This window comes from Fusarium poae, chromosome 2 (genome assembly GCF_019609905.1).
Source record: "Fusarium poae strain DAOMC 252244 chromosome 2, whole genome shotgun sequence".
NCBI lineage: Eukaryota > Fungi > Ascomycota > Sordariomycetes > Hypocreales > Nectriaceae > Fusarium > Fusarium poae.
In genome coordinates this window covers 5,676,383-5,698,308 of record NC_058400.1, presented here as the reverse complement: position 1 = coordinate 5,698,308, position 21,926 = coordinate 5,676,383, and the positions used below count along the sequence as shown (strand labels likewise).

Below are 21,926 nucleotides of genomic sequence, written 5' to 3'. Positions count from 1 at the left end.
TGGCCCACTTGAAATGCTTTGTCCAAATTAACTATTACTCGGTCAAGAGTCATCCCCTGACTCTTGTGTACAGTGATAGCCCAGCCTGGTGTGAGAGGGATTTGAGTCCTAAAGGCCTGTGATCCCGAATTGTCGAGGGGGTAGACGAGACAGGCCGGGTAGATAGTTTTTATACAGCCATCATGGAACTGTACGACCGGCCAGACCTGGTTGTCTAGTTGGGGATTGTTCCTCATATATTCCTCTGTGAACAGTTCAATATGTGCTGTCTTGAGTTTGCCATCCGGCCCGTCGAGCTGTGGTAGCTTTTCCATGTCAATTTGCTCCCAGCCAATGATGACACCTTGGCTCCCGTTGGCGAGGCGCTCTTTCAGATTGAGATTCACCTGGAGCATGACGAGTTGTGTTTGTTTGAGCTCGACTTTGGGTTTGAACGGGAGGCTTTCGAGAGCATGCAACGCTTCGTTTTTCTTATCACGAAGCTCCTCCAAGGTGTCTGTTGATTCGTGAACCAACGGGGCAAACCAGACATCATCCTCACATGTGTAAGTTTTCGATTTATACTTGGTAATCTGCTTCAGCCTTTGTGCGTTTATTCTTTCTGCATCAGCGTTTACACAAACAAGAGTTGTGGCATTTCGAATCTCCGAATCATTGTTGACAAGTTCATAGATGTCTGCTCCGGGCACAGGGATACCTAGGCGGCATCTCTGGAGTGTTTCAATAAATGAACTGTCGCGCTGGCGATGAATCTTCTCGAGGTTGACGTAGGTAAACTCGGCTTCTTCCCACGCAGGACTTTTGAAAGCCCACTGATCTCTGTATACTTTCCAAGGGCCGTGATTGCCAGAACAACTCTCTCCTGATTCGCTGGCATTCGGCCATATTTCATACGCTTCTCCACATTTCCAGCAATTCTGAAATGGTCTCACGGGAGGTAGCTGGCAAAAGTCACCAGTGACTATGAGCTGCAGTCCGCCCCAGGGACGATCGTAATCTTCACCTTTAAATTTTCGGACATGACGCAAAACTGCTTCCATTCGTGACAGGAAGTTGTTCTCCACCATACTGATCTCATCGATAACCAAAACTTCCGCGTCTCTGAGAGTCTTGCGGATGTTCTTCTTTGTTTTCCCGAACATTTTACCTTTCAAGTCTTTCAAAGGCTTTGTCATATCGTGAGGGACCCAGCCCATGAAACTATGCAAAGTCATACCATTAACGTTGAGGGCCGCTCTCCCCGTTGGCGCAGTAACGGCGACTTTTCGTCTTGCAGCCTTGAGCTGAGTGATGGCAGCTTTTAGGACCGTAGATTTCCCGCAGCCGGCTGAACCAGTAAAAAAGACATTTTCACCGCTGGCGATGAGGTCGAGAAGATCTTGTTGCTCCTGGCAAAAGAACGGCTCCATAGATTCTCGGGTGGTAGGCTCATGGACAGGCTCATTGACAGGCTCATGGACAGGCTCATGGACAGGCTCATGGACAGGCTCATGGATAGGCTCATGGACAGGCTCATGGACAGGCTCATGGACAGGCTCATGGACAGGCTCATCTTCGTCTGATGATATGCTAATGACTGATGGAAGACGTTGTTGTCTTTTTGGTGAAGGGAGAGGAGGAGGTGACTGCTCCATCTCCTGTTTTTGTGGTGGACGTCGAGGGAGAGGACGGAAATAGTCACTAAGAGATCTTTGTCCAGCAAGTTGTTTCATGGTTTTGGATTGAAGGGTGAAAGATGATGATGATGGTATCCGATCGAAAGCGTCTGGTGGTGATTAGGGCAGCCTACAAGGAAATTGAAATGATGTTCATATTCGGTTGGCCGGGACACAGGATAAATGTCGGCCTGAGGAACAAGGCCAGAAAAGGTATCACGTGCTCTAATCTCTTCTTATCCATTGATAAAGGTGTGTGCGTGTGAACAAGTACGTACTATCTAGACTAAATATTATAGAGATACCTGTTTCTTATAAAACCTGACCCCAGACGAATTCAACAACAACATTCAACATTGCAGCCAAATTATCACTCCCAGTCTCCCAATCTTGTAACTTCTGTCTTGTATCGGAACCTCCCTGATTTGTCATTGCGCCGACAAGCTCACCCAAAGTCAGCACAGCACAGCCAGCGTCAAAGACATTCTTTTCTATTTGCCATTCCTCACGTGTTCGCGCTTCCCAAAGCATTTTGCTTGATGGCAGGGCAAGATCTTCCGCAGCGCCACATCGGCTGCATGTTCGGCCGTCCTCAATAATGATGACGCAACTTATTATCAGCCACAGGCAGCACATGCGGCGACGCGATTCGGCAAAAATCCAGTCTTCCCATGTAGTGCTAGGTTCCGTCATCTCTGAGCTAGAGTAACTGCCTGTGAGGTTGAGGAAGCGCGATCCGATAAGCTGAGATTGTGAGTTAGAACCATAACACTAAACCAACTCATCATGTTTACCTCGACTGTTTCAAATAATGTGCGAATCCGCTCTTTATTGTCTGTGTTGGAATCGCTCATCGCCATGATCATGTAGATGATCATAACCTGCAGACACATGTGAACCTCCCAAGGGGTGAACGTACACAGCTGGTCATGTCAGCAGCATTCCATATACATCAGAAAACACGTTACCTTATCTCGGAGGCGGTTCTGTTCAGCATTTATCATCTTCCATAGAAATGGCCCAGTCTCGGCCGTTCTTGATGCAAATAGCTGGGCAATACCCATACAGTTACCAAGCGTGTCTGGGAGAATTTGTTGATGCCATTGAGGATGAATGAATGGTGGAAATGTTTGCCGACGAAGCATCATCTGAGGGTATGCGTATAGCATCTGCATAACGATGCGTGATGCGTGCTGTAGGTTTGATAGGCGACGGGGTACCCGAGTCAGATCTCCTTTAGCACTAAGTGATTTTGGTACCATGCTTATTTGGAGATCGCTAGAGATATCCCAGAACGATAAATCTTTATAAGATGTGCTCGGCTGGGATGTCGAGAGCGTGTTCAAAGGTACTGACCAGTCAACCATTATATCATTGAAGTCGAAAGAGGTACTCATAGACTCGGTAGCCACAGCGTAGTCTAGGCGTTGTGAATAGGTATGGCCTGAATCATCAATCTGTTCCTTCTGTCCCATCTCTGACACAATTGCGTCACAAGATTGTTGTTGGTATATGCATGGCACATTCCTCTTTTGACACCGTGAACACGGTTGACCAAAACTGCATTTTGCCTTAGCTATCCTGCAAGCTGCGCATGACTTTGGACGGCCTTTTCGATGAATTTGCGCACGCTGACAATACTTGACGTGACGTTTGTACGAGTGTTCTAGTCATATTGTTAATAACTGCAGTCAGCTTAGGTGAACCAGATTGCACACCTTGGGTGAATAATTTGTCACATATATGGCATGTCTGAACAAAAGGAATTTCCACCAGAGTGTCCATTTTCCGTGGTGAGTTTTAAGTTTTCACAAAGGTCAAGAGGCAGGATGAAGCACGACCATTTGTAAGCAGAAAAAGGGATTCGGAGTTAAGGCTAAAGTCCTTTGATATACCGCCAACCCTTCTGAAGGATCCAGGCCCCAGTTTGGCCTCTGCAGTTACATATTTCCAAATCGTGACAAATAAACCGTCATCGAATGCATCATTATAATGATTACCTTGGAATTTCGCCATCGCGATTGCTGATAGTCTTATGCGGTCCATCATGATCCGTAGTAGTAGCCAATTCCACAATCCTTTCAGCGCCAACCTCTGGAGTCGTTCCCCAGTCATGGTAACCCGACAAAGCTGTCTTGACCAAGCCCGGACATACAGAGTTCACTTTTCCGCCGATGTCATCAAATTCCCGGGCAAAGTTGAACATAAGCATGTTGACGGCTGCTTTGCTCGCGTCATACGCTTTATAGTCGATATTGTAGTAAATCGTAGTTTCATCGGTGGCTTTTGCGAGACTACCCATCACGCTTGTTACAAAGATGATGCGAGGTGGGCCTACTTTAGCCTGACGGAGAAGTGGAAGGAGGTTTTGAGTCAGGCAACCAGTTCCAATAACATTGGTTGTGAATGTCATCTGGTAAAGGTCCCAAGTTGTAAGATCCTTGTGCCCATCGAGCAAGACACCAGCATTGTTGATCAGAACATCAAGGTATCCATAGTTCCTCTCAATGTATGTGACGGCCTTATTGATAGAATCGGGGGAAGTGAGGTCTAGTTCGACAACATTTGCCTTGTAGCCCTCGTTGCAAAGATCAGAGGCGATCTGTTCGCCGGCCTCGGTGTTGCGAACACCAAGAAGGACATGGTAGTTGTGTTTGGTGGCAAGTTCTTTGACGACAGCAAGACCAATACCTTGAGTTGATCCGGTGACAAGAACGAGAGAAGAGTTGGGAGCCATGTTCGTCAAAAGACTTTAACTAATCTTGGAGGTGTCGGTGTAATATTGGATGATGAGGAGATACTGATGGGAGGACTGATCATGATGTCTTTATATAGTATTTTCTATAGTTTGTAACACAGACATATCTCGTCATAATGAAGACTCAAAACTGTGTTTTGATGGCCAAAGTGGCCGATAGACCCAATCTATCCTATGATTTTGTTATGGTGTTGAGGCTGACATGGACCAAATTGGCCGATTATACCCACCAAATCCACCAAATCCACCGGCCAACTTGGCCGAAAGACTTGATTTGTCCACTGTTCTGAATTTGTGGAACGAATCGGCAAGCTACCCTTCTTAGGAGTCTTAAAGTCTTCACAGTTCTTAGCAGAGTTCGTCTTTATTAGAAAGACGTGTATACACTATGTAGACGAAACAAAGACGTGTGACGATTCCAAGGCATCTTCCGGTCGTGACGGTTGTCTTGTGTTTACAACATGTAGAGTCTCGCGATGTGGTCTATCAATCTCAAGATAATATAAGGAATATAAATGTATTGAATGCCATGTTTGAACATTACTGGGTTTGTAAAACTATCTATTATGGTCTTCGAAGTCTCACACGACTCTTGTATGTACCTTGGACGTCACATCCTGGTGATCCACGTCGCATCTTGTAAAATGTAGGAAGATCAGCACAAGGATACCACTGAGAAAAAAGACTTGATGATTATAGTAAGGACTGACGATAACAAATTGCCCAGAAGACTGCGCGGTTTTCCAATCGGCACTCAGTAGGTGTATTACACACGTTACCTTCCTAAAGCGCAACCAACACCAAATAAGACCAAAGGGTTAGTGGAACCAAGCATTTCGAAAAGGCAAGTCAAAGCCCGACGGTCCAGCAGCCTCTTAATAAATCTCTCGGAATACATATAGGCGCTGGGTTAGCTGTCGTTTGACTGGTCGTTTTGTTCCCATCGTGTCATCGGGCACCGATAGCGAATAACTCGATCATAGTCATTGGATGAGTCGGAGGTTGTATTCCCGGCATGGATGGCCCAACTTGGAAGGTCCCCAGATCATGCAGGGGTCAAAATGGTAGATCGCACGGCGCATGACTCGCTAAAAATGAAGCTCGCTCAGTAGCTTTAGAGAGACGCAGGGGCCGAAGCAGGCGCTTACATAGATTGCCAGTTATCTATTCGGGTGATCAGATGCACGAAATAGGTATTTGCGGTGAGGGTGTCTGTTCTACACCAGAACCATCTGTTCTCTTTTAACCGGGTTCGTGCCAAGAAAGGTTGGCAGTGGGATATCTCGTGTCTGGGATTGTTCTGAAGCGGTGATTGTAACGTGACAATGGTTGAATAAACGTGCTTTGAGACTTGGCTTTATGAAGATCTACCTGACTCTATTTGTGATAAGCTTAACTAATAGCTTTCAAGCCTAAGTAAAATCTCGTATAGCGGTCTGTCCATACTATTTGGGAATAAAGTCCGCCTCCAAATCCATTTCCTCAACAATGATGCTTCGCGCCGAGCCGTTTTATTCACGGCTCTTGTTTATCCGGTAGACCTTCCTATCCTGCCGCGTGTTGGAGTGCCGCATAGTACCCATGTCAACTAAGAGCTGGCTGGCAGTACGGTAACGATTGAGCTCCATAAAATTGCTATCGCTCACATTGCCCCGTGATCGCGTGCTTGAACTGCCGTAGAGATAATGAATTACCCCAGACAAAAGACCCTTCTTCTCTTGGCAGATATATCCCGAAATAGGTCGGTGGTTAGTACATGTCTAAGTAGCCAAGATACACAAAAGTCCCGATCGAATGGGGAAGTTGAAAAGAAACAGAGGGGGATATGTTTTGTTACTAGAATATAGAAACTATATAATAGTTCAAGAACCGCCATGAGGCTTACTTTTATCCCATCATCAACATTCTTTCTTCTCACAGTCCTCATTCGTTCTCGATATGCGCTTCTCTGATAGTCTCCTCCTCATAGGCCTCACCGGCTTAGCCGGTGCCCATCCCAGCCGAAGGGCGCCCAACCCATCGCCCATGAGCAAGCGAGGTCTTGACCTGGAAGCTTTCAAGCTTGCGCCAATGGCAGAGTATGTCTCTCAGGAAGAAGTTCCTGAGGACGTCAGTGCCAAGGTTGTTACCAAGCGAGCTGACTACACGGAGACTGCCAGTGATCTAGTCAAGGCCACATATCCCAAGGCTGAGTTCCGCATGGTTGATGACCACTATGTTGGCACCAATGGCATTGCCCACGTCAACTTCAAGCAGACCGTCAACGGTATCGACATTGATAATGCTGACTTCAACGTCAACGTAAGTGGCTTTGGCATGATCGTGTGAAAACATGCGCTAACAATTAACAGATCGGTGCTGATGGAGAAGTCTTCTCCTACGGAAACAGCTTTTTTGATGGCAAGATGCCTGGCCCTCTCACTAAGCGAGATGAGAAGGATCCCGTCGACGCTCTCAAAGACACTGTCGACGTTCTCTCGCTTCCTGTCGAGGCCGATAAGGCCAAGGCCGTCAAGAAGAGTGACAAGCATTACGAGTTCACAGGAACTTCTGGTACTGTCAGCAAGCCTGAGGCTAAGCTCACTTACCTCGTTGATAACGGTAAACTGAAGCTCACTTGGCGAGTTGAGACTGATGTTCTTGACAACTGGCTGTTGACTTATGTCAATGCTGCCAAGACTGATGAGGTTGTCGGCGTTGTTGACTACGTCGCCGAGGCTACTTATGAGGTTTAGTAAGTCTATTACTGTTTGTTAGCTATAAATGCGATACTGACGATTTCGACAGCCCTTGGGGCGTCAACGACCCTTCGCAAGGTTCTCGCTCTGTTGTCAAGGACCCCTGGGATATCAGCCGATCTGAGTTTACTTGGCAGAGTGATGGTACAGCCAACTACACCACGACTCGCGGCAACAACGGTATCGCCCAGACAAACCCCTCGGGAGGTAGCGCCTACCTTAACAACTACCGCCCCGACTCCAAGTCTCTTACCTTTGAGTATAAGTACTCCCCAGCCACAGCCGACCCTGCCAGCTACCGTGACGCATCCGTTACTCAGCTCTTCTACACTGCCAACAAGTACCATGACCTTCTCCATGTTCTCGGTTTCAATGAGCAAGCTGGTAACTTCGAGGCTAACAACAACGGTGCGGGTGGTAAGGGCAACGACCAGGTTATTCTCATGGCTCAGGATGGAGGATACACCAACAACGCCATGTTCTCGTCTCCTCCTGATGGCCAGCCTGGACGTATGAGAATGTTCTTGTGGGATACTAGCAACCCTAAGCGTGATTGCACCTTTGATGCTGGTGTTGTTATCCACGAGTACACTCACGGTCTTAGCAACCGTTTGACTGGTGGCCCTGCGAACGGAGGATGTCTTCCTGTAAGTGCCTTTAACCTCTTAGCGGGATAAACCACATGCTAACATTCTCAGGGTGGCGAGTCTGGTGGTATGGGAGAAGGATGGAGTGACTTCATGGCCATCGCTATCCACCTCCAGCCCAAGGACACTCGCTCCGTAAACAAACCCATGGGTGACTGGATCTCTGGCAAGGCTGCTGGTATTCGTGCCTACCCCTACAGCACAAGCCTGACCACAAACCCGTACACCTACAAGAGCGCCAATGGGCTTTCTTCCGTGCACGCTATCGGAACAGTCTGGGCCACGATCCTTTACGAGGTCATGTGGAACTTGATTGAGAAGCATGGCAAAAACGACAATGATACGCCCAAGTTCAACGGTCAGGTCCCTACTGACGGAAAGTATCTTTCTATGAAGCTTGTTATGGATGGAATGGCTCTGTAAGTTCCCTTTTTTTTAATTCCTGGTGACCTTTTGCTAACTTTCGGTAGTCAACCTTGTAACCCCAACATGGTTCAGGCTCGTGATGCTATCATTGATGCCGATACCGCTCTGACCGGCGGTAACAACAAGTGTGAGCTCTGGAAGGGTTTCGCCAAGAGAGGTCTGGGTACCGGTGCCAAGTACAGCAGCAGTAGCAGAACCGAGAGCTTCACTCTGCCTTCTGGTTGCTAGATAAGATACCTTGGAATGTTTATGACCTGTTAGGATGACTTCTGCTAGTATATATAGGATCATGTATATAGGTCTCAAATATGATAATCTGCTATTCACTCACATCAACCTGTGAGACTCCCATTTGCTTCATATGCCCTAACAAGATGATCCATCTCCCATCAGACCTTTGTATAGAAGACCAAATCACGTATCCTCGCTTCTAGGAAAGACAAGTATCATTTTTTGCTTGTTCCAATTATTAATAATTAGTATGTATATCGTCAAACTGTTTCACTTAGTGATGAGACACACGACAAATGCTACATTACTTGCTCTTCATTATTTTCATAGTCTAATTCGGATCTACATATATAGTAAATAAATTAAGGCTTCCAGTCCAAAGTCCTCTCACGGTTGTAAGTAGCAGGACCCTTAGGCTTGTTGTCGAGAATCTTCTCAATCTCCTCCAAAACCTGATCATCGATCTTCTTGTAAATCTCCAGGGCCTTGAAGTTGTCCTCAAGCTGCTCAACCTTGGTGGCGCCGAGAATGACGGTGCTGACGTTAGGGTTTTTGAGAGCCCAGGCCAGAGAGAGCTGGGCAACGTTACCACCGAGACGCTCAGCAATCTCAGACAGCTTCTTGACCTTCTCAATCTTGGCCTTTCCAGCTTCCGTCTGGAGCTCGCTGACAGTGTTCTCGAAGAAAGCCTTATTGGTGGCGAAACGAGAGTCCTCGGGGATACCGTTGTTGTACTTTCCAGTGAGGAGGCCACTGGCAAGAGGAGACCAGATGGTGGTTCCGTACTGGAATTGGTTGAAGAGAGGAGCATACTCAGTCTCGAAGCGCTCACGGTGGAAAGCGTTGTACTGGGGCTGCTCGACAACTGTATCAGTGTTAGTATAAACCGCTCAATCGATCAAAGTATGTGGTCTTACCAGGAGCAATGAGGTTGTAACGCTCAGCAATCTGAGTAGCCTCGGTAATCTGAGCAGCGCTCCACTCTGAGGTACCCCAGTAGTAGGCAAGGTTTAGGTTGCGAATGACCTGAGTAAATCCCTCAACAATCTCCTTCATAGGAGTAGCGTAGTCGGGGCGATGGGCGAAGACAACATCGACGTAAGGCTGTTCCAATCGCTTGAGGGAGCTCTTGAGACCCTCGACGACGTGCTTGCGTGAGAGACCACGGGTGTTAGGCTCCTTGCGACCTGTGCCAAAGAAGACCTTGGTGGTCAAGACATATCTGGATCTGTTAGTTCCCTAGTTTCTAAACGACTACGATCGATGATGCTTACTCGTCTCGAGGCCAGTTGAGCTCCTTGAGGGCTCGGCCCATCTCGATCTCAGATTCACCATTGGCATAGACTTCGGCAGTGTCAAAGGTGTTGACACCGTGATCCCAGGCCTTTTGCAGAATTTGCTTAACAATATCTCCCTTCTGTGTTCCACCTTCAAACTGTTAGTTGGAGTACAAACAATGTCTTAGACTCTTGGTATGATCTTACCGTATGTCAACCAGCCACCAAGACTGAAGACACTAACCTTGAGACCCGTAGGTCCCAGGTGGCGGAACAACATGTCCTTGGGATCGTAGGCAGTTTCAACAGGCATTTTTGCTATATTTTGAGGGATAGTATAGAGAATTGAAGAGGTGTCGACGTTCAAATGGAACAACGGAAGTGAGCTCTTTTCTTATATATGAGCAATTGATGTCATTGAGGATGGTCCAAGCGAAGTGAGGGGTATTGTCTCATGGTGCGTCTCAATGTTGATACAATGATACAATGGCTCCACGCAAGTTCTGGTGTCAGTTTAGCGTAGCAACTCTGAATTGATGAAGCCAATCAAAGAGTGATGCAGGGAACCATCTCCAGCCTCGGAGTTTGCGATCCACAACCATTGGAGGGATAACATTATTAATTCAATATTGCTCCACTAAAAGAAGTGTACGTAACAGCTTCAATGACGCCTACTGCGTAGATGCCTGCGTTTTGTTTGATGTCGTTGATGCAGAGAAATCAAGTTGCGGTATAGATCATAAGCGGCGACAGTCGGTATCTCACTCTTGTAACCAGCGTTTTGAGGTCTTGATGTTAATAAAGTGCTTACAGTAAACTCCACGTTGCGTTACCCGAACTGACTGTTTGCTTACGACATCGAGTTATAAGCATGTACTTAAAGCCGATCTTAACTCCGTTCAGGCCACGTCGGTCCCCTCTTGAAGATGGCACGAACCTACCCTTGAATCACGTACCGTGCCAAACAGCCGGTATGGTTGACTCTGAATCAAATATTCTGCTGACAACTTGGTGACAGTCGCAGCGCCACGGTTTTCTCAATTGTCACCACCTTCACACATTCTCAAAGCCACTTTCACACCTTTCCACATCGGCGCCCAAGCTCCAAACACCGCCGTAACTCCTGTACATATTATCATTGGTCCGTATTTCGTAGCATAACCCAACGCCTCATTAGATAAAGACGCTTTGGCCTGCAATAAAACACCACTTAGTGGACCTGCGGACACAAAACCTATCCCTCGCCCGCCCATGAGCATGCCGAAGATGAGCGCTGAGTCGGCATCAGAGTCATCTTTCTGAATGTCTGACGACATGTTGGACCATGTTGAGCTAAAGCCGCCTGCGAAAAAACCATATAGCACAACAAAGACGACCAAATTGGCGAGGTTCAAACTCAGGCCCCAGAGTAAGAAGATAGGTAGGGCACTCCCCAAAGACGCAAGAGTCACGGCTCTGGTAGCTGAAGTCTTGTCACCGACCATACCGTGGACGATGCCACCCGGGACTGATGCTACTGAGAACAAGGCGAGAAGAATGGGGCCGGTGATGCTGGGCAGCCCAATCGTTGACGCGTAGCTTGCTAGGTATGTACTCGGCATGAGATACCCAAGTGACTGTATGATCACGCCGGCTTGCATCATCCAAAAAGAAGTGTGGCGAAGAAAGTTAAATGAAAGTAACCGGACCTGGGCTTGGTTGTGCTGTGGGATCCGGGGTTTGATGAGGAACAATGTAGGAAGACACATTACAGCGGATGCACCAGCCCAGACCAGGAGAGTCGCGCGTAGACCAATCCGACGAAGTAAGGCGTCAAAGACAAAGGGCATGGCGATACCTTGTATTCAACGTTAGTCACCAATCTGAGGGTCGAGGAAAAAGATGTTCATACCTGTCGCCGATTTACCTGCCCACATAACACCGAGAGCCATTCCCTTCCTCTCAACGAACCACTCGTTCATATAATGCGAAATTGGACTGAACAAGAGGCCACAGCCAATGGAGTACAAAGCACCCTGAGTTGCAATGAGTCCTCCGACAGTGTCCACGAAAGCTGAAGCTGTAAGACTAGCTGTTGTTATGAGAAGACCCAGAGGCCCACAGTATTGACGCAAACGAGGGTACTTGGTAAGAACCATGAATGCGAAGGGCATCATCAGATACATAACGCCTTGTTGTAGTGCCCCGATTGTTGCAATGGTACCAGAAGATTCCCTGCTAATAGGACTTGATGGACGAGAGTAATATTCCTGAAAGATACCGAATGAGACTGAGTAGCCCCAGATTGGTAACTGGAGGTAAGGGTTAGCTTGATGTAGGTATTCGTGGGACACTGTCAGGTACCTGGGCCATGGTGCAGCAAAGTAGAGTTAGGTAAGCGTCCTTCCCATGGTCTGTAGGTGGAAGAGAAACCTCAGTTGTGTGAGATCCATACTGCCGTTCATCAAGATCTATTGCAGGACTACCCGTCATCTCTACATCGCGCCTAGTCGTTGCCCTCGTCGTGTCGGTGATTTGCGTCAAAGAGGAAGTCATCGTCACAGGGGGTCATTTCTTGATATGCAAAAGAAGAAGTATACTTTGCAAAAAGCCATGACTGTGGATTTTCGTGGGTTAAGAACTAGATAACGCGCCCTTCTTTTGACGCTATTGTTGACGTCACGCGATCAACATGATTGATGATCTTTCTCCGGTTGGTCCTGTTGAGTGCTGTTGTGCAACATAACTTCGACGTGTGCAGCTTGATTGCAGAGTTCCCGAGCGAAACTTCGAAATGAGATACAAAACTTGTTTAAAACTACAGAATCATAAAACCACAGGACTTCTATCAAAAACGACGGCTCTCTAGTTATCATGGACTGCGTGTTACCTCAAACGACTTCGTGTATGCAATCGCGCTCTGCTGTAGAATCGCCTCCTCACTCGTGTTATATAAAACATTCCCCAACTCCCCTTCGTCGCTCTTAACAGCGACCACTTGCGTTTCCTGACTGACAGTCTCAGGATAGTTTCCCAACTCCAACGTATCAAATTGCGAATATCCTGTATGCTTTTTCTTCTTCGTCTTGTCTAATCCAAATCGAGAAGACTGATCTGATACAGACTCAATCACAACAGCTTCTTCAGGTGTAGGTGAGGAGCCCATCCACTTTGGTGCAATACGCTTGAAGAACTTGCGTAGTGTAGGCATTGAGCCACAAACGATGAAGAGATTAGCTTCAGCGATGGACCAGACGTTGGCGGGGGCAGCAACCCAGGGGATGTCGAGTGCTCCGAGAAGGGCGGGGAGGTAGATCATTCGAATGATTGACGTTGCGACTGTTCTGTGTAGTTTCTGTCAGTCCCCAACTCTGCTGCCCTTCGGAGACAGCACTCACATGGTGGCGATGCCAAACATAATGCCCACTCCAATCTTTTGTCCCAAAGGCATCTTCAGTTGAATAATCATGGGTATGGGAATGACAAAAAGGATAAGATCGGAGATAATGTTGACCACAGCGATGATGATGTAGACAACAGCATTGTCGGCACACTTTCCACTCGCAAATCGGAACGGATCCCAGGCTGTTTGAATAGGGTTGCAGCCAAAAAGGAGCAGCGTAGAGATAATAAGAGTGTAAAGAACGACAAAGGTGATGGTTCCAAAGATGACTCGACGGAACCACACTTGTGGCGATATTTGGAGGTAAAATGTCAACAAAGACGTTTTGCTGCAGCCATTGCAGATGATGAAGACGGGCGCAGCGATGTACGAGCTCTTCGGACGTGTTAGTTCAATCTTCAATCGTAATAAGGGATGTATACTTACGAGCATATGCTTCTCAAATACTTCTATTGGCATTTCCCATGCGTGATGGCAAAGACCTCCGATGGAGATGGACCCTGTACGGGTTAGCAAAAGTTGGACGTCAGGGATGGTGAAACACGTACATATCTGAACCGACTGCATGACAAGCGAGCAGATCTTTATGAAGCGGCCTTGTTAGTTCGTAACCACTCCCTGCATGCCGTAGTCCACTCACCCAAGCAACTACAATCAGAGCTTTGCTGCAGGTTAGCTTCGGTTCATACTGCGCAGGCTTATCAACCTAACTTACCATCATCGATCTTCAAGCTTCCCAGAATAAAGTACTTCGTATAGAGTCTCTGCAACAGAAACAAGAAGGCAAATGGTCCTAGAATGGCGAATACGAGATAATGTTCGATGGCATCTTGCTTCTGAGGGTTGTCAAAATCTACCACATAACCTTCAGGCGGCGGTAAAAAGGTTGTGACGCCGTTCGTCACTGGGTAAGGCATTTCAATATGCAGTTCTATTCATCAAAGAGTGGTGTGGTGAAAGAACTGCCAAGATGAGGATGTGCCCTCTGTTATAATTACAAGACTTTCGTCTGTGATCATTGTCATCAACGAGACGGTTTCGGAAGTCAAGATCAGATTATTATTCTTCAAATTGAGATTACTACGATATCAAGCCACGACGACGACGGGTATCACAGCAAACCCAACGCAACAATGGGTGATGAAGAAAACTCAGTTGGTCTGATCCTTATTCTCCATCGCGGTCAAACTTACATGATCGGAGTTGGCTTTCGGAACACAAGGCTTACATATGTCTCAATCCAGAAAACTACATGGGTCATGGGGGATCTGTATTTTGGATCTTGGGCATTGTTCTTTGTATATGTGTTGGTGACGAGACTTTTTGCGTGGAGTAATGCATGTTTGTCACGGAACTAGTGTCAGCTTCTTCCTATTGTTCTTTTTGTGGTGGCGTTCCTTCGAAAGACATGTCGTTCTACGATTGGTTCGGTTCTTTGACAAGGTATGATGCCAAGCAGTTGTTGTGTCGGTCTACAGCTGACTTGAAGATAGCGGGCCGTCAATTCTTACTCGAGGATGTTGGCTGATACGGCACATGAAGGTTCTTGAAGATTTTTTATCTATGCTTGATATTATGTGAGATTTTGGTACCCGACGACCATAATAAGCGCAAATTTACCAGCGACACATGGAACCGTAGCAGCGACTGACTTTCTTACATAACACCGCCAAATCGTAGCGGTATTGCATAAAGGATCGTCGAGGCACAATCAGTCACGTCCATATTGTTTCTAAATCTCAATTCTAGATCAATACCCTTGGAATTCGGAAGAAGATCCCTGAGTGCAACAAGTAAAGGGACCGAGATAATCCTTGGTCAAGAACAGCATGTCTCAGTTGCACATTCTAGTCAACCCATTGTTCTCTAGAGTGGCGCTCTCAGCCGACCTCGTGTCCCGAATCTATTCGACAAGGCTGCCTTGGGAGTGTTGGTTCTAGGAATTTTACCAACAACTCTTTACGACATGGTCACACTACACGTCGATCGCCTCCTTTGTTCAAATACTCGACATGGTCCCCGGGAAGTATGAAGCCACAAACATCCTCATCTTCATTGTTCAATCTTACAATCACACTTCAAGAAACAAACATGGTCCAAATCACGTCATTTCTCACTCTCGCTGTTGGTCTTGTTGGAACAACACTGGCTTCGTCCTCGAACACAGGGCTGTTGCAGATGTTGACATACGTTAAGCGTCATCCCAACATGACCCGTGCTGAGTTTTGGGAGTACTGGGATACTCAACATGCACCCAAGGTTATTCCTCTTGCAACCAACTTTGGGATATCCCGCTACCAACAGGTACCACCCCCTCCCTCTACCTACCTCTAATCCCAATAGTGCAGACAAGTGATCCGCTAACTCATCCCCGTTATCAGATCCGAGTTGGTGGAAAGATTGTCCCCACCGACGCCGGCGCCTCAGCACCGACTTCAAACAAACTTGTCGAATTTGATGGGATTGCCATGTTCCTCTATGAGTCAGCTGACGATCTAACTGCCATGTTGGCGCACCCTTACTACATCGACATTGTTGAACCTGACGAGCACGTCTTCATCGATAAGTCTGCTTATGGTAATGGAATGGTCGCTACGTACATCGGAGAACATATTGAGGTGGTGGACGACGAGCGAAGTGTTTGGGTGGGTGACAAGAAAACTCGCAACAAGTATCAGAAGCTTTTCAAATCGTACCGATAAGCTTTTGTTGTCTGAATAGTCTCTTGTATCAAGCTCCACTCACAGACATCACGCATGATCTACCGATGTTGTTGCAATCGAAGTTTGTTCTCGAAGATGGGTCCCTGGCACTGTGTTGCTCGAACAAACGTCACCGTACAGCCACGGATTTTGTATCAAGTAACTTGGCGGAATAAACTACAGCTTGTCTAGAATACAACAATAAATCTCAATCAACATGTTTCATATAATCACAAGCTTCATTGAGGACTCATTATATACATAAATAATTCTAGATACAGTCATCAATCCACGTCAAAGTAACAAAACCATAATATTCCCTTGTCGCCCTATTCTCAGAAGAGATCCACATAACACTTCTTCGTCAAAGGTACATCCGCCATGAAGATCAACTTCTTATTCTCAGGGTCATACTCTGCATGATCCGTCCCCTTAGGCTGCTTCTCGACACCAAGAATGGTGATCGTCTCGATCTTGACACCGGCATCGTACTCAAAGCTTCCACTCATTCTCAGCTTACCCTTAGTGTAAGTGAAGTCAATCTCGGACACGGCGTCTGGAACGACAGACTCGCCATCGTCAAGGTACAAAGATCCAGAGGCTTTGCCGTTCAGACCAGGTGCGATGACCAGATTGAAACCCTTCTTGCGGAGAGCGGTGGTAGTGTTGGCACTTTCAACGCGCTGGGGATAGATGATACCACCCTTGTAGTGGACCATGATGTCAGTGAGTTCAACTTCTGCAGACTCGTATGAACCAGTACCACGGACAGGCTTTCCGGTAGACCACTCGTAGAAAATGTCATCAGGGAGGTAGTACTCCAACTCAGTGCTGTTCTCCTTTGTGACAGGGCTAACGAGGATGCCATCACCGTAAAAGAACTGAAGATCGATAGAGTATGTGTTCTTGTCGTTGGGGTAGTTGAAGAACAGAGGGTTAAGAGTGGGGGTGCCTGTCTGATTCTGCTTGTAAATAGCAGTGTAGATGTAATCGAGGAGCTTGTAACGAATGGCGATACCAGTGCGGGCTGCCTCGGCGACCTTGGGCCAACGGTAAAATTCCTGGGATGCAGCGCTGATCTCGTTGTGGTTACGGAAGAAGGTGTAAAAGCTTCCAAGCGTAGCCCATCTAGCGCAAAGAGTCTCGGTGACGTTACCGCCGAAACCGCAGACGTCGGCACCAACGACAGGAATCTGATAGATGGACGCGAATTGAAGAAGCTGACCAATGCTGAAGCGATACTGGTCCCAGATCGAAAGGTTGTCTCCAAGCCAGTGAGAAACATCCTTGCCCGAGCCAGCAAAGGTGCTCCGCGTGATAACGAGAGCGCGCTTATCGGGACGTCGAGCACGCATGGCATTGTGTGAGTGTGTTGACATCTGAGCGCCGTACAAGTTGTGTGTATCATACTGGAGATAATCTCCGCTCTGCACAAGATCGGTATCGGTAGTGCCGTCAGCGAGTGTAGGTCCAGCGCCGTTCTGGATCATGTATGGAGGCTGGATGAGGTCTCGGTTGGGAAGGCCCTTGCACTCATCCGGACCACAGCCAGATCCAGTCTTCTTGCCGCTTTGCCAGCTGGAGCCAGGACGACCATACTTGTTCTGGCCCCAGTGCTTCTTGATAGACCACTGCCCTACACCACGACTGTGGGATGTTGTGCGGACAGCCACGGAGCGCTTGCGGATAATAGCCTGGGCGATGGAACCAGACCCACGTGTGTTAAGGCGAGAAGCTGCGGGCTGGAGACTGTCGGGGAAACCAGGAATAGGAGCAGGAGGGCCATCACGAACAGGAGGGGGTTTGGGCGGGTCACCATCAATTTCTGCGAACTTCTCAGGAGTGGTGTTGTTGCCAGGGTAAGGACGGTTGAAGAAGTTGGCAGGTTCATTCATATCAATCCAGAGACCATCGATATCAGGACCATTCTCGCCATCAAAGAAATTGACAAAGAGCTCGTTCCAATACTTTTGTGAGTTGGGGTTAAACCAGTCAGGGAAGACGCTGGGTCCAGCCCACACAACACCTCGGTAGTCTGAGCCGTTGGGCTCTTTCATGAAAGTGTCGTAATCGAGACCAGAGTCAAGGGCGGGGTTGGATTCCATGTCATAGACGGCTGGATCAACCATGACTATGTACTTCTGATCTCGTGCATGAATGGTGTCAACAAGGTCCTTATACTTGTCTGCAGGGAAGCGCTCAGGATCAATGGTGAAGATGCGTCGACGGTCCATGTAGTCAATATCTGTCCACATAGTCTCGAGCGGGATACCGGCAGCGGAATAGTTGGCTACAACAGCAGCAACCTCATAAACATCGCGATAGCCGTAGCGGCACTGGTGGAAACCAAGACCCCAGTAAGGCGTCATGAGGGGCAGAGTTGCAATCTCGGCGTACTGCTTTGCAACATCACGAGGCGAGGGTCCAGCAACAAAGTAAAAGTCGAGAACACCACCAATGATGTTGTACTCCAAGAACTGCTGGTCATTCTTCTTGTCGATGAAAATATCCATGCCGTTGGAGTTGAGAAGAAAAACACCGTGGGTGCCCTTCTCCCGATGATCGAAGTAGATGGGATGAGCTCCATAGAGGTTCTGGCCTTTGGGTGTACCGTATGAGTCGCGGGTGTAGATAGTGCGGGTGTAGTTGGTCGAGTTCAGCATAAAAGGATCGCTGTGCTCGCCCAGACCGTAGAGATGAGGGTGATTGGGAAGCTTAGTCTTGAGATAGAGGTACTGACTCTCAAATACAAGATCGCTGCCCGATGTATCAAAAAGCACTTCATCGGTATCCCTCCTGGAAACAGTGAAGGAGAAGGGATCCGCCTTGAAGTCAAATTTGAGCTTGGAGTTTTTAGGTGAAGCCCACTGTCCAAGCCCAGGACGGGGGAAAACGTCATCTGGGACTTGGTAGACAGTGTTGTTTGTATCCAAGATCTTGACGTGTAGTCGGTCTTCAGTCTGATATTCAACCTCAAGCTTCAGCTCGGGCAGATCGACTCCAAAGACGTCGCAAGCCTCACCCGCGAGGGAAAGGTCAGCGTAAAAACCAGATGAGGTCTCCCAGTGCTTTGTGGCTTTGTAACCGGGACACTTGGAGAGGTCTTTTTCGAAGAGGTCTCTGCGGGGCTTGTCGAGGTCCTCGACACCTGCCTTGCTCTGGGCGAGCGCAGTGCCTGTGAGGGCTGCAGCGGAAGTGAGCAGCTTCTTGAAGAACATGATTGAGTTGGTTGCTGTCTGAAGAACTGGGACTCAACCGACGTTCGTTCCAATGCTTCTTATATATACTTCAAAGTCTTGGCGATCGTGAGCTTGAAAACCTAGGATGGATTGAACTTGCACTCGTCACTCTGCAGACTACCCTGGTGCGGAGACTCCGCCTCGTGATAGACAGTACTAGACAGGGACCAAGCAGTTCCAGGACATGAAAACCGCTGCAACGGTTCGTTACTCAACGTTGATCAGACAGACAGACGGTTGAACAATTCAATGATAGACAATTGCATCGCATACATATGGCCGAGAAAAGAGCCGGGAAAAACCAAGTTCTGGGTTTAGTTGCCTGATGCTGTGCAAGGATTCATGGATCAATGATGGGGTCAATGATGCACGACTTGAGAGTCGGAGTCTCCATTTGCGGGGTTAGAGGAACAAAAGAGTAAGCTTGTTTACAGAGTGATGCCCCGGATTCTGGCACCAGACTAAAGGAAGCCATAACAAAACCTTGATGGTAAAATTATTCGGCCAGTCGATACTGGATTGGTCCAATCTCGGACCGAAGGTTATGCATGAATACAAAATGACCATGAAAAACAACCATTGACAAATGAATTGGGCCTGAAGATGTCATGGTTTCGGTAATGATCGTTGGAATGGTTGGATGACTTGGGGAAATTAGTGTGGCGGAACTGGGCTAGGGTAGTAATAATGTACCCATCAGCGGTGAGTGATCCGAGACTAACAGTAACCAATATTGACAGCACTATATACAGTGGTTCAGTGTCATGACTTTGTCAGTACTTGATCATGCTTCGACAACAGTACTTTCATCTTGACATCACCATCTCCCATCTTATTCGGCCGACCTCGGTCTCCCTCTCGGAGGCATTTTTCTTAGCTCACCAGTCCATGTTCTTTTAGGGGACAATCCCCATGGCCAAGCAATGATTCCCATGGGGAACGGGAACATGGCGTATGGGGAAATTCCCGACATCCTTGACCACAGGCCCAGCCACCAAAATGACAAGCATTCTTACCTAACTAATCGCTATGAGGATGCTACGTTATTTTGTCGTTAGTTTATTGACTTTCCGAAAATGGCACGCCGTTTCGTAGTCTTCTCGGCGAATTATGTACACAACATCATGCTACCTCGATAATATGGATCAAGACTGGGGATAGCATCATTGGTGCTTTGCGATCTGACGTTGCTTGAGTAATAATGGAATGATGTGAATAGGAAATGCCTCGGATGCCGGATCGCTCGGGTACAAGCGGGTTCCGGAGACACAGGGTAAGTAGCACAATTTTTGATCATGGCATGTGGTATGTGATACAGCATCAAACCATTTTTCCACGATTAATTTGACTACCATTAATGACATGACATGGATGAGAGATATCATCGCGGTTTTTGAAGCCTGTTTTTGGTTTTATTAGTCCCTTAGTTTAGCATTTCGACTTTCCTTTTAACTAAGACGCAGATGTAACAAGTGCAGTTTTCCCATCATGTAATCGTATTTTGCGTTCGAAAATGTCGCAGCTCAAAAATGCTTGATTAATTCTTAATTGAAGACTCCAGAAAGTGAATGGCGTTTCTCAAACTTTCGACGTTGTCCACTCCATCCGCGTCCACCTTCTCGACATCGATATTGCCAACCCTGCCATCAAACCCATGCTCCGCATCTTCAGGGAAATCTCCCACAACCTCGACACCCACATCACGAAGCTTCTGTTGAGCTACTACACTGCAATCGACAGTCACAGCAGAATCATTCTTGCCGTGCAACAGGTAAGTGCGTGGAATCTCACTGAGTTTGCCGAAAGAAAGAGGGTGCAGGCGACGGTGTTCTTCAGGGATGGCATCTATGCCCTTATTGGCAATATCGCGACTGAGGCCATCAATGCCGGTCATGTAATCTGGGAACAATGCGTCGATATGCAGTGCAGAGGCTACGGAGAATCTAGGATCCTCTTGGAAGTTCTCAGGTGGCGGGTATCCCGAGATTGGCTTTCGATCTTCGTTGTCCTTCTTCTTGGGAAACTTGTTAAGCACAGACGATGTATCAAAGGGAGGCGCTCCCCAGATGTTTGTGCCAGGTGTAATATATCGTGAGCCAGCAGCATCCAGCATCCCGTATATGAGAAGAAGCCCTTCTGGTTTCTGCTTGACAGCACTTGCGGTAGATAACGCGAGGTAACCACCCGCACTGGAGCCAGCTACCAAAACTGAGCCGACACGGCGGTCAATTGCTTCTGGGAGTGAAGAGCGTACCCAATTGTACGCGTCAACAGTGTCATCCAAAGATGCATGAGCCGTGGATTCTGGAATAAGTCGATAGTCTGGAGTAACGAAAATCCATTTACGCGCGACAGCTGCGTTAATAAGCCAGTATGGCATGTAACTGTATCTATCTCCGACGATCTGAAATATTGTCAGTGAGGAATTATGACTATTGGTTCGAAGTACGTGCCAGAAACCCGCCATGAATATGAATTAGGACAGTACTCGGAAGACCGTCCGTCTCCTCAGGGTAAACGACATCGAGAAGGATATCACCATCGGGTCCTGATTTGTAGGGGATTGTTTTGGAAGTGTAGCCTTTGAGGCTTGAGAATGGTGAAGAAGAAGTCATTCCAAAATGCGTTGTTGAGGTGCTCAGGATATCACTCATAGATATGTGCAATCCAAGACTACCTACCTAAGTACTAACCTACAGATAATCAAGTCGGAGTAAGTTCGGTTTATGATCTCCCCGCACTATAAACATCGTGGACCTACGTCATTTGTCAACTTGTCTTTCCCCGCATTACCGCTTATGAGTGTTGGATCTCAGCCAGCGATGGCGGTGGTGAGTTGACACGAACTCCCATCTCGCCTGATACGCAACT

General features: G+C 47.5%; 10 protein-coding genes across 10 annotated transcripts; 3 read left to right on the top strand and 7 right to left on the bottom strand.

Annotated features, from left to right (window-relative positions):
* Positions 1-1,967: 1,967 nt before the first annotated feature.
* FPOAC1_005854 (uncharacterized protein) lies at positions 1,968-3,440 on the bottom strand (the record flags this gene model as incomplete). Its single annotated transcript, XM_044850367.1, has 4 exons — positions 1,968-2,399; positions 2,450-2,578; positions 2,624-3,321; positions 3,374-3,440. The coding sequence occupies 4 exons, from the start codon at positions 3,438-3,440 to the stop codon at positions 1,968-1,970; spliced, it is 1,326 nt and encodes a 441-aa protein (XP_044709077.1).
* A 211-nt stretch (positions 3,441-3,651) lies between these two features.
* FPOAC1_005853 (uncharacterized protein) lies at positions 3,652-4,392 on the bottom strand (the record flags this gene model as incomplete). Its single annotated transcript, XM_044850366.1, has 1 exon — positions 3,652-4,392. One exon carries the CDS (start codon positions 4,390-4,392, stop codon positions 3,652-3,654), a length of 741 nt encoding a protein of 246 aa, XP_044709076.1.
* A 1,959-nt stretch (positions 4,393-6,351) lies between these two features.
* FPOAC1_005852 (uncharacterized protein) lies at positions 6,352-8,452 on the top strand (the record flags this gene model as incomplete). The annotated part of the gene is made up of 5 exons (XM_044850365.1): positions 6,352-6,714; positions 6,765-7,147; positions 7,201-7,798; positions 7,850-8,217; positions 8,269-8,452. 5 exons carry the CDS (start codon positions 6,352-6,354, stop codon positions 8,450-8,452), a joined length of 1,896 nt encoding a protein of 631 aa, XP_044709075.1.
* A 365-nt stretch (positions 8,453-8,817) lies between these two features.
* FPOAC1_005851 (uncharacterized protein) lies at positions 8,818-10,045 on the bottom strand (the record flags this gene model as incomplete). The annotated part of the gene is made up of 4 exons (XM_044850364.1): positions 8,818-9,320; positions 9,373-9,677; positions 9,730-9,883; positions 9,940-10,045. The coding sequence occupies 4 exons, from the start codon at positions 10,043-10,045 to the stop codon at positions 8,818-8,820; spliced, it is 1,068 nt and encodes a 355-aa protein (XP_044709074.1).
* A 558-nt stretch (positions 10,046-10,603) lies between these two features.
* FPOAC1_005850 (uncharacterized protein) lies at positions 10,604-10,893 on the top strand (the record flags this gene model as incomplete). Its single annotated transcript, XM_044850363.1, has 2 exons — positions 10,604-10,703; positions 10,757-10,893. 2 exons carry the CDS (start codon positions 10,604-10,606, stop codon positions 10,891-10,893), a joined length of 237 nt encoding a protein of 78 aa, XP_044709073.1.
* Positions 10,894-11,582: 689 nt separating this feature from the next.
* On the bottom strand, positions 11,583-12,084 carry FPOAC1_005849 (uncharacterized protein; the record flags this gene model as incomplete). The annotated part of the gene is made up of 2 exons (XM_044850362.1): positions 11,583-12,023; positions 12,076-12,084. 2 exons carry the CDS (start codon positions 12,082-12,084, stop codon positions 11,583-11,585), a joined length of 450 nt encoding a protein of 149 aa, XP_044709072.1.
* Positions 12,085-12,217: 133 nt separating this feature from the next.
* Positions 12,218-14,031, bottom strand: FPOAC1_005848 (uncharacterized protein; the record flags this gene model as incomplete). Its single annotated transcript, XM_044850361.1, has 7 exons — positions 12,218-12,328; positions 12,602-13,055; positions 13,110-13,489; positions 13,541-13,614; positions 13,663-13,696; positions 13,755-13,774; positions 13,830-14,031. The coding sequence occupies 7 exons, from the start codon at positions 14,029-14,031 to the stop codon at positions 12,218-12,220; spliced, it is 1,275 nt and encodes a 424-aa protein (XP_044709071.1).
* A 1,174-nt stretch (positions 14,032-15,205) lies between these two features.
* Positions 15,206-15,816, top strand: FPOAC1_005847 (uncharacterized protein; the record flags this gene model as incomplete). Its single annotated transcript, XM_044850360.1, has 2 exons — positions 15,206-15,418; positions 15,496-15,816. The coding sequence occupies 2 exons, from the start codon at positions 15,206-15,208 to the stop codon at positions 15,814-15,816; spliced, it is 534 nt and encodes a 177-aa protein (XP_044709070.1).
* A 335-nt stretch (positions 15,817-16,151) lies between these two features.
* FPOAC1_005846 (uncharacterized protein) lies at positions 16,152-19,034 on the bottom strand (the record flags this gene model as incomplete). The annotated part of the gene is made up of 1 exon (XM_044850359.1): positions 16,152-19,034. One exon carries the CDS (start codon positions 19,032-19,034, stop codon positions 16,152-16,154), a length of 2,883 nt encoding a protein of 960 aa, XP_044709069.1.
* Positions 19,035-20,592: 1,558 nt separating this feature from the next.
* FPOAC1_005845 (uncharacterized protein) lies at positions 20,593-21,670 on the bottom strand (the record flags this gene model as incomplete). The annotated part of the gene is made up of 2 exons (XM_044850358.1): positions 20,593-21,459; positions 21,539-21,670. 2 exons carry the CDS (start codon positions 21,668-21,670, stop codon positions 20,593-20,595), a joined length of 999 nt encoding a protein of 332 aa, XP_044709068.1.
* Between the last annotated feature and the right edge of the window lie 256 nt (positions 21,671-21,926).